At 33.7% G+C, this 11770-nt stretch overlaps 1 protein-coding gene across 4 annotated transcripts; it reads right to left on the bottom strand.

The window, feature by feature from the left end:
* Positions 1-4246: 4246 nt before the first annotated feature.
* On the bottom strand, positions 4247-7040 carry LOC107878448 (cytochrome P450 CYP72A219). 4 transcript variants are annotated; one of them, XM_016725444.2, is made up of 5 exons: positions 6652-7040; positions 5810-6030; positions 5475-5719; positions 5012-5402; positions 4247-4933 (listed from the first exon to the last, which is right to left on the bottom strand). In XM_016725444.2, exons 1-5 carry the CDS (start codon positions 6935-6937, stop codon positions 4508-4510), a joined length of 1569 nt encoding a protein of 522 aa, XP_016580930.2. In that variant the 5' UTR covers positions 6938-7040; the 3' UTR covers positions 4247-4507. The 4 variants fall into 4 exon arrangements, with proteins under 4 accessions (XP_016580930.2, XP_047271392.1, XP_047271393.1 ...); XM_047415436.1 differs by lacking the exon at positions 6652-7040 and adding an exon at positions 6174-6538; XM_047415437.1 differs by lacking the exon at positions 6652-7040 and adding an exon at positions 6131-6538.
* Positions 7041-11770: the final 4730 nt, after the last annotated feature.

An 11770-nucleotide genomic window follows, 5' to 3' on the forward strand; every position in this document is an offset into this window, starting at 1 on the left:
GTCACAATTTATATGATACACTTTTCATTTTAGTAAATCTAAAAGAGAATGTCACTTATTTAATATGATATTTAGAAATAATCTGACTTTTAAAATTTTTATTAAATTATTTATAGCCACAAAATTTTAGATCACAATTTTTGAGTTTCTTTGTTTAAAAAATAGATAAATAAATCAGTACTTGAATCAAATAGTGCCATATATATTAAGATAGAAAAAGGGATATTATGAAACAATTATTTTTTATAGTAATTTATTTTTTGTTCATATGGCGTAACTCGTTATTTGCAAGGAATCAAAGAAAAAAAGAAATGAAAAATAAAAACAGTTAAGGAAAATGATAAAATTAAAGGAAAAATAAAACTCAAAGAAAAAAAAGATAGAAGTTGAGAGAATAGAAAGAAAAAAAGATAAAAGTTTAGAAAATTAATTTAAAAAGATAAAATAATTCATATTTTTACTTTTTTCTTTCAATTATTATATGATTATTTTTATAATACTAAATATTGATTATAATAAATATTTGAAAAAATAAACGAAAAGACCTCTAATTTGGTTTTGTTGGATTTGTGATTCCTAATGTCAGCTATAATGAATTAAAATTTTACTTAAATTTCCTTCTAAAGGGGGACAACCTAACTAGGTGTAAGCACCCAAAGAAAAAAAACTAATTAGATGCAACTTACCTTTCAAAGCCTTTTGTTTCCTATTTAAAAAATGTTTGTTCATTTACAAACGAAAGCTAAACGTACTAAATTATACTTTAAGTTAGGGGTGTTCACGGTTTGGTTAAAAATCAAACCGAACCGCGAATCAAATCAAATCGATTAAAAAAATCGATATTTGGTTAAGTTTGGTTTGGTTTGGTTTTAAATTTTTAAAACCGATACTTATGTGGTTTGGTTTTGATTTTACTCTAAAATAACCGACAAAATAACCAAACCAAACCGAATCGATAAAAATTATATATATATATATATATATATATATACATATATTCATGTATATATATGTATACACACATACATATGCATATATAAATTATTTATATATTATTTATAAATAAAATATAAATATTTTTTATATTTTAAATTTTAATCATGAATTTAAGTTTAGTCATAGCACTTTTAGTCATCTGTCTCCATCTAGTTGTTGTATGTTATGAGATTCTATATGATTTTCGCTCTTTGAATGACAAATGATACTAATTGTGAAAATTATCTTGTTATCTATGAGATTTTATAGATGAGTTTTATTAGACTATCGATAATCACTAGTTTTAAACTTTCTTTTTGGTACCTATTGAGCAAACAATTTATGTGTTTACCTTTTGGGGGTTTATCATATCATTCTCTTATATGTAGTTTCTAAATACTTTTATAGAAACGTTCATATGGTGTTGTTCATGGCTTTGCCTAAGTATAACACTAAATTGACATCTTAGTTTCAAGATTGAGGAATAACACTCGGTTGACATCTCATATGTTGGATTGAATTTTTTTAAGAAAGATTTCAACTTTTATCATTAACTAAAGTTATAAACCAAAAAATCGAACCGACCCGAACTAAACCGACAAGAACCAAACTGACAGTTAATTTTTGTATTGGTTTGGTTTGGTTTTAGAAATTTAAAAACCGACTAAGTTGGTTTGGTTATGATTTTAACCAATAACCGACCCATGAACACCCCTACTTTAAGTAAATTCTATTCTAAAATAATTATTATTTAATTGGTTTTGAAATTAACTAACGTATTTTAAACTTTACGTAATATTTTGGATCAAACTTTATAAAAATATACCTATTTTTCCTCTATTTCTACTTATTTTTATTTTGAATCGAGTCGTTTCTGTAATTTTTCATTATAATCATGCTTCATTTCTTTCTTTTAGTTAACTAGTTTAACTACATGTGACTCGCACGTATAATAATGTTTGATTATTTAAAATTAAATGATTTTATCTATTGCGAAATTTTTATAATTTTAATGACGTATAAAAATTTAAATCACTCTTTAATATAATAATGTAATCATAAACATATTTTTGTGTAAGCACACATATACATTTTACCACTAGAAGTTTTACGTGGTTGATGGATCATCATCACTTTTGCGTGTGTCATATAGTACCTCTGCTGGCCGCGACAGACGTCCCGAATCATCAAGGACCGATAGATCCCTGTAACGGTCCAACCCATTGCGTGTGTCGTATAGTACCTCTGTTGGCCACGACGAACGTCCGAACCATCAAGGCCCGATAGACCTCTGTAACGGTCCAATCCACTAGTGATATTGTCCGCTTTGGGCCCAGACCCACACGACTTTAAAACACGTCACTAGAGAGTAAGACTTGCTTACTTATATACCCAGCATCCCTCCGGTGTTTTGCCGATGTGGGACTCTTTATCCTAAGTTGGGGTGTTACAAATTTGAACCATATTTGTGCTTCAATTATTTTCTTTATTTCTATGTTTAAAAATCTTTCCTTGTTTTTAAAGTCAAATCTTTACAATATCATTGATTACGTTCTTATTACGTAATTAAAATTTTTAAAAATTTGATACTTGTTAATCTTTTAAAATTCTAACATATTTATATTTATTTTTAGATTTTCAATTCTTTTTAAAATCAAATTTAGTTCATTTATAATTTTCAAACTAATGAAAAAAATATTAGTTGTTATTAATTCTGATAACTTCTAATAAGAAAAGGCTTTATGATAAAATATATTTAATTAATTTTCAACTTTTAATTATTAAAAAAAAATAGTGAAGAGACTATTCTGTCCAATACAAAGACTTTTAATAAAGGGCAAACAATTCAAATAATATCTTTAAGGGCTTTCACACTTTTAATATATTATATTATATAATATATAATATATAGAAGATTATAGATAGTTTTAAAAATTATATATGATTGACAATGAATTATTTCCTTTTGATAATTTATCGTGTTTCTTTCTTAGTTGAAAATTTTTTATTGAAAAATTAAATGTATGAAATATATTGTCGTCGAATGGAGTAGTCGAAAAAATTAAAGATTTATCTCTTTACTTTTTATTTCTTTGTTTAAATAAAAAAAAATATTGTATAATCTATTTTGTTACTAAGTGATTAGGTGGTTATACGTACCTAAAAATCATGGCACATAATCCTGAAATTTAGAAAAGTTTGAAATAATGAATTAATGGTATTCATTTTGGTTTTTTCTCAGCACCATAAAAAAGAAGATAGCTTTAGCATTTTGTTTGTTAGTTTAGTTGGTAATACTAATTTTGCAAAAATATATTGATACAATTAATTTAAAGTATAAAGAAAATTTCATACACGTTTTCATAGATTAATATATAAAAAAGAAAGAAAACTAATTCTATAGAATATTTTTATGAGATAAAAAGGCAAAGTTATTCATTATAGGGACATTTTTGTAGTTTATCCTAAAAAAATGAACAAATTTCATTCAATAGGTGAAAGACCAACATTTCTAATGCATTATGGACATATGTCAAATCATGTGGGGTTGTTATCACTTTAGGTGGATGTTGTTATCATTTCTTTTAGTTTCCCACTAGTTAGTGTCTGATACACGTTAGAGATTCAACCAACTCAGATTCGTATTAAAAAAAATTTCACTTTGGGAGTAAAATGATTCCTATCAAAGATTGACTAGTATTTTTATGAAACGTAATTTCATTTTTAAGATTGGAACCCAAAACTCTAGGTAGTATTATTCTCGTCCAATCATGCATGAAATTAAATGGATAATTTGGTGTACAAAAACTTTCGCTACGCATAATCTTGGAAAAAGACCCCACCACAATATATAAATGATGCATGGAATTAGAACTCATAAATAATAACATTGTTCCTCCGTTAGAAATAGTTGAGTGGCTTAAAAGAATCTTAATGGATATTAATTCTTTGGGTACAAGAATTTTTTATTTTTTTCAAAAAAAAATTCATTCTATTTTAAAAATGGTGTTTGGTAACAAGTAAAGTTTGTTTTCATTTTTTTCACTTCTACTTCTCTCAAAAATTTAAAAACAACTTCAATTTATATTCATGGCCCAACTCGAACTCTAACTTCAAAAAATTGTGATTTTCATGATCAAGCACCTTTAAGGTTTCTATCTACGTTGAACAGTGGACATTAAAATTTCATGACATGAAAAACATCAAGACTGAAGAAAATCACAACAATCATAATATGACAAAAGATATAACAATGTTTAACACGTGGAGAAGCAGGTTAAGTTTACTCCCTTGCAAGATTAATTAATGTATAATATGCAAAATTTAATCGATTTACTGTTTTGCTTCATAATGCAGTTGAAAGTTTGAGTTGCATCTATAGAAATCCTAAGCAAACTGTTCACAATACTGAAGAACTAATACACACTGAAGAAAAAGGTGAACAATTTTGATGACTACTTAACCAAGCGGCAGTGTTTTATTTTTAATAGAAGTCCGCTAGACAATCTGTCTACTCGAATAATGCAATGTTTTAAAGTTTACGCATAAGCAGAGGAGCACCATACTGTGGATGAATAGCAATTATTGCAAATGGAGCATGCGTATAAGATGGAGAGAGTTCGAAGGAGAACTTTTGTAGTATCATTGCTATTGCCATTTTTGCTTCCATCATCGCAAAGTTCTGTCCAATGCAAACACGGGGTCCCCAGCTAAATGGGATAAATGAAACTTGTCCGTTTGTTGCCTTGGACACTCCTTCACTGAATCTTTCTGGTTTGAATTCCTTCGCGTCTTCACCCCAAACTTCCTTATCGTAATGTACTAAGATTGAGGGAATAACGAGTAGCACTTCAGCTGGTAGACTCAGCTCCCCTAATTTGACTTCTTCTTTGTTCGTTCTACCATATGTTGGTACCGAGGGGAATAGCCTTAAAGTCTCGTACAAGATCATAGTCACCTGTGAAAAAAGATCTTATTGCATGAGTTGGCAGTAGAATTAGTCAGTATTCTGAGAGAACTTGTGAAAAGTACTTACAATTTTGAGGCGACTGAGTCCTTCAAAATCTGGTTTATCATTTCCAAAGACCTGCAAAACCTCCTCTCTGGCACGTACTTGCCACTTGGGATGCAGGCTTAGCAATATGGCTGTCCATACGAGCAACACTGAAGTGGTATCTTTTCCAGCAAAATAGAATAACTTGCACTCTTCAATTATTTCTGTTGTTGTCATTCCAAAACCTTTGCATCCATGCTGTTCAATTTCGTTCATATTGGATTCGAGTAATATGCCTAATAAGTCTTCACTATTCGTACTAGTTTCCCCTGCTTTCATCGCCATCAATCTTTTGTCAATGACACGCCTAATTGTCTTTTGGATTTCCTTTTCGATTTCCAGCATTCTTTTGTTCCTTTTACTAGGCAAGAACCTAAAAATAAAATTTAAGTAAATTTTCTATGCTATTAAAATAGAAACTTGATAAAATAGATTAATATTGTACCTCGACCCTGGTATATAAATCGAAAAAACTTCTTCCATTACATACTCAGCTTGTTCTTTCTGAAGTTCAAATACTATTCTTCCTTCTTCATAACTACTCCCAAATGCAGTTCGAGAAATGACTTCGCCCGCCATTAGTTGAAAGTGTGGCCATACATCGAGCTCGGCTGATGTTTCATTTGGAACAATCTCCTCCCATTTGCGTAGCATTTCACTACAACTCAAATAAAATGCTGGCAGCATATGCTGTTTTAACACAGACGGATTAATTTCACTCGAGGTCAATAAATTTTATATACTAGCTATATGCAAGAAGAAAAAAGTAGTATGTATAACCTTTAGTTTCTCAAAATGGAAAGCAGGTTTGATGATTTTTCTGTGTTTGGCCCATTTGTCTTCCTCAAGACTTACAAGGCTTTGAACCAATAACTTCGCGAATGGATTGGAATGTTTATGCTTGTGATACATATAATTCTTTTCAAAAATCTCCTTTATGTGTGCAGGTTCTGTGATGAATACTATTGGCTTGGGGCCTAGCCAGGCAAAAGAAGTTTTACCTGCAGAATATTTATCAGTTTTTTAGGTTAGTATTTAGGAAATTCACTTGATACGTATAAATAATTTATCAAGAAACCTCATTTTCTAAATCCAGAATACATGAACTGAAAATCTTAGCTCCGCCAGACACCCGGCAAACAACCTTCTCCAAGAAGAATTATACTTTGGCCTGATACGTCAACTAGAGGAAAGACCAGTTGGTTCACCAAACTCCAACCCGAGCGTCATGAATTCTCCAGATCGAGTGCCAAACTACCGACCCCTCTTGAAATTACATTGTTGGAGCCGAACCAGGAATGGCAGTAAGTGGACCACCACCACTTTTCACCGGTTAGAGCTAAGTCGAGCTTGTTTTTCTTACTATTGCATGAAGTGGAAGACATAATTATAAAAGCGTGTTTTCTTAAATAGTTTAGGCATTTAGATAAGATAACAACACATTTAAACATGATACCATATCAGACAAAATATAAGTCGGGTTCAAGTCTTACAATCTCACGTGATTTGTCCGTGAAAAAGAATTAAGCATCCATGTGAGGAGACATGTCGATCGAACACTTGTGAATATAATGGACGAAAAAGGAGAAAAACAACAAACTAAGCTAGAGTCTTATTCTTACCATTTTTGTTGACAGAGTCACAGAAAAAAGGAATGATCCTTTGGGCAATATCATCAGAGAAATTGATGGGCTTACACTTTGCTTCATTATTTCTAATACTAGGCTCCTTTAGATCTCCATAGAGTAACTTGTATGGGTTTCCCTTAAGACCATTCTCTCTTAAGTATTTCTCCAATTTCTTTGGCCTAAACCATGCCCAATTCAACAATCTCCATGTATGAAATACTACTAACAAAATTGCAACACACACTGCTACTGCAATCATATCTACTCCCACAAGTGACATAAAATTATTAGGCTTAACTTAAGTACATTTTTCTCTTATAAATATGAAAGTTAACCAAAGAGTACCTTCTTTTTCTATTACTACACATGCATCCACGACAAAATGAGGCAGTTGATGAATTTTCGTCAACTAATAAAGATGCTTTTCTTTGTCCCAATTGGTCAAATTTGTGGACTTTTCAGTGTGATGAATAGACAAAATATGGACTAGAGTGTATGCATGAGGGGAAAGACTGTTCCATGATTTTTCACTGGTATCACTAGTGTAAGGAGTTCATGGGTGAGGCTTCGTACAGTACACCTTTGCGGTTCGGCCTTTCCCGGACCCCTATGCATAGTGAGAGCTTTAGTGCACCGAGTTGTCCTTTCTTTGGTCACTAGTGTAAGGAATTTTTACACTATTTGGTCACATTTATGTGCTACTTGTAGTAGATAATCTGTCTTAGTTTTAAGATTACAAATCCCACATTATAAGAAGGCTTACCACTACTAGAAACAGGGGTTTTTCTACCGCGACGCACTGGGAAAATTTTTTTTATAAAATATGATTTTCCATCTCATTTCCCACGGAACCACCTCATGAGTGGGAAAACGTATGGTGGATAAAAAATCTCATTGAAGCACTCAAAAGTTTTCTACTTTTTTCGTGTGAAAATGCTAACCTTTTTCTCATTGATTCACTTAAAATATCTATCAAAATAGTCACTTCACATTTTTAGTGGAAAATTCTAATGGGAAAATAGTGTACAGTTCTTCTATTGCGTTGATGTTAAAGTACGAGCCCTACTACGTTTAACATTAAACTCTATTGATTGCCTATCTGTGGAACAAGTAAGTAAACGTGGTTCACAGAAATAAAAACTGAATACAGTATTTTAACGTGGAAAACACCCGGCTCAAGAAAGTGTCAAGAAATGGACCTTGGGCCTAGCTCAACCCCAAAAGCTAGCATATGAGGAGAGGATTGCCCAAAATCATATAAGGAGACCAAGTTTCTAGTGTTGGGCCCCCCTTCTTATATTTTTCACGCTTCAGATGTTCACCCCTGGGCGTGCGGAGGGTGTTGAAGTGCCACATCGATGGGTTAAAGGGTCCTTGGTCTCCTTATATGATCCTGGGAAATTCTCCCCTCATGAGCTAGCTTTTGAGGTTGAGTTAGACCCAAGGTCTATTTCTTTATCTCTGGTATCAGAGTAGGACCCATTGTCACCCAATGTCGGGGCCCTACTCTAATACACATCTCAATTCGGGGCCCCAACATTGGGTGAGAATGGGCCCTGCTCTGATATCATGATAAAGAAATGGACCTTAGGCCTAACTCAACCTCAAAAGCTAGCTCATGAGGGGAGGATTGCCCAAGACTATATAAGGAGATCAAGGGCCCTTTAACCCACCGATGTGGAACTCCAGCACCCCCCGCACGCCCAGAGTTGGACATCTGGAGCATGGACAATCTAAGACGGGGGGACCAATATCGAAAATAATGAATTGGGTGGGCCTGACTCTGATACCATGATAAAAAAATGGACCTTGGGCCTAACTCAACCTCAAAAGCTAGCTCAAGAGGTGAGGAGGATTTCCCAAGCCTTATAAAGAGACCACCCATCTCATTAACCACCAATGTGGGACTTGTTTTTCAATATTTTAACAGAAAGGTGTAAAAAACCATGACCTGTACCTCTACAGAATTTAATTCCAACTTCACTATAACTCTTGAGCCTCAACAATCAACAAAATTACAAGACTTCTTGTAAACTAGGAATTAAAACTTCTAACTCCTATAACTACAAAAACACAAATCTTCCCAAGATAAGTGTTCCCCAAGTCTTCGGGTCCCCTAACTTGTAGACACAACTCCTAACTTAGTTTATAGATCACTGAGACTAGAATAATGACTCAATACAACTCAAAGAACCTTCCTACTACAAATAGTCTAAGACTTGCTAAGTAAGGAACTCGATTCTGCTTCAAGTAAGTGAACTGCTTTGTTGATTGTTGATTATCTTATCAGTGCATGAGTGAATTCTTTGAAAGTCGTTTCTTCTATTTAAGCCAACACCTGATAAATTCCTTTAGTTGATGTATATTTCAATCCTCACTAGGACTCCCAGGTAGTTTCACTCATTCTTTACTGCCTCTTTTCCCTCTTGATGTTTGAATAGGACTCTTCTTGATTATCTCATAATTTCTGCAAGACTTCTTATTCGACTGAACTTCTTCAAGGTTTCCTGTTTAACTCAACTTTAGCAAGACTTCTTTTTCAAACCAAACATCTTTAAGATTTCTTGTTCAACTCAACTTCTGCAAGACTTCTTGTTGGGATAAGTGTTATCAACTTCTATTTTGTATCCAGAGTCATTTTTTCAATAACTTGCCTGCATCTTTGTTCACTTGGATGGAACATCTTTCATAACATATTTCATTTACATGTCCATAATCAAAACTTCACATGCCCTGAAAAATTCCCCCTTTTTGATGGTGACAAACTTAGCAGCACAACATCACAAAAAATCTTACAACTCAATAAGGAATTTAAAAAGAATTACAGAATGAAACAGGTTAGTCCAATTGAGTTATAAGCATTGCATAGTCTATCTATTATTCTTCTCCCTTTTGCCATCATCGAAAAGCATATCTAACAAGTGAAAACTTTTAATAATTCATGGCCACTTGGGCTATCACTAAGACAATCAAAATGTAGAGTAAAAGACAATTAATGCATCATGAAAGAACAGAAACAGAGAACTTGAAGCAAAGAAGACCATTTCATTCATTGTGTAGATACACCAAAATTACCAACAACGGCATAAGAGAAAACAAGTAACCATGGAAGGAAGCAACAAAAAAAGTTGTCCTGGGGCACTAGGATTAGGTTAAGTAGATAAAGAGGAGGGGATAAGGGAAGTCAACTTCCTAACAATGTCAGCATTGTCTGATCTTTCATGCTCTAGAGAGGCAGTGAAGGAGGCAATATAAGCTTGAAGAGCCCTTTTCTCATCATCATAGGCAGCTTGAGCAGTTATTAGTGCAATTTGAGCAGCCTCCAGCTCAATAGTTTTTGCTGCAAGAACATTCCTTGACCTCTGCACTGGGTTATCAACACTCCTCATAGAAATAGGTAGGTTCACATGGTTCACACTACCAATAATATCCTTTGTAGTTCGTAAAGACCACACTTTAACAGCCACACCAAAATCTTCAAATGTGGGAGTGAGCTAGAACTCATAAGAAAGAAAATAGCCATTAACTTCTTAGAGGAGAACCTTTTGCATATGTTTTAGAACCAGCTTAGGCAATTCAATTCGGATTTCTGTTTCCAGCAACTTCATCAGAGTAAGATCAACAAATCTAGCTATAGTCCTACATTCCTTCCTAGGGAGTACCATCTTGTGCACAACATCAAAATAGAGTTTAATGCAGTGGGGATATCTCCCTTTTAAGAACCCTTCTATGATTAACCAGGTAAGGGTTTCCAGAAAACTTGTAGACACGTAATTTCGTCCCTCCCCGATATCGTTTTACCCATTTTTACCTTATCCTATCCATGTAATTACATCCCACGAAAATACAAAAAATAACTCTCAACAAAATCCGTAACAAACTTTTATTCTTTTTAATATCCTAACAACCCTTTCAATTAAAATAAGACACATTACCCATACCCCTACCCCCAACACCCCATACCCACATGACCCTCTCCCCCTCATATTTCTTGTCCACAAAGGTAAAAAGGGATAAACATTAAAAAAGGACCCCACTAGGAAACTTCCATGAAAGGGACAAAAAAGGACTATTTTCTTCATTTTTTGAAAAAGAACCATATATAAAGATTCATGCCTCACACAATTAGGGGGAGCATAATATTCATCAGGTGGGGCCCACAGGGAAGAGGAGACAGCTCCTTCTCCATTTTTTCCATTGGATCACTCAAAGCAAACAGAGGACTGAAGCATAGACTCCATTTTTCAATTTTCACTTTCTAAGAATTCACTTTCTTCTCCATAAAAAGACTCCATAGAACACACTCACCTTGACACAAAACCATTACCATCATCTTCCATTTTTATCTTCACAGAAAGAAACAGAATCACGCACACTCTCCATCGACTGGGGACGCGCACACCAATCGGACTTCACTTATACACACGAAACACTCCCAGATTCCTTCTCTACACTAAATCTCACATACTTAATGGGATAAAAAGAGAGAGGGTAACAGAAAGAGAGAGGACAGAAAGAGAGGGAGAGAAGATCGAGAAGGAGAACGGAGATTTTTCAGCGAACCCATCGCCGGAGCTGCTCACCGGAGCTCAGTTCCTATAGGTTCCCAGTTTATTTGGAATTTTTGAGGCTTCAGGTTCATCCGACTTAGTGATTCATTATTGAAATTGTGTTTAGGTCGGTGAAAACAATGAAGGCTTTGCCGAGTTGGGGTTCGGTTGGATATTATTGATTCGAGGTTCGTGTTTTGGTTTCGGTCAGAGCTCTAACCAACTGCTTTGACGGATTGAAATAAAATTGAGGCCCAATTCTATCTTCTCTCGCTTTAATTTTTACATTATCGTGAATGATTTGGGTATTTGGTATGTTTGAATTTTGATTGCGTATTGGTTGATGTTGGATTTGAATGTTGAAAAGTGAATTGATAATTGAAGCATGTGTTAATCATTGATTGATAAGAATGAAGTTGGGGGCGGGAATCGAAAATTGATAAAAGTGGATATTATAGTATTTTGATTCATTGTTGTGTTTGTATGTAAATGTCACCGAATTGGATAGGCAAATGTAGGTTGGGTAGGCAAAGTTTGAAATTTGTGGTTTTTGTTGAAGATTT

This window comes from Capsicum annuum, chromosome 7, assembly GCF_002878395.1.
Source record: "Capsicum annuum cultivar UCD-10X-F1 chromosome 7, UCD10Xv1.1, whole genome shotgun sequence".
Classification (NCBI taxonomy): Eukaryota; Viridiplantae; Streptophyta; class Magnoliopsida; order Solanales; family Solanaceae; genus Capsicum; species Capsicum annuum.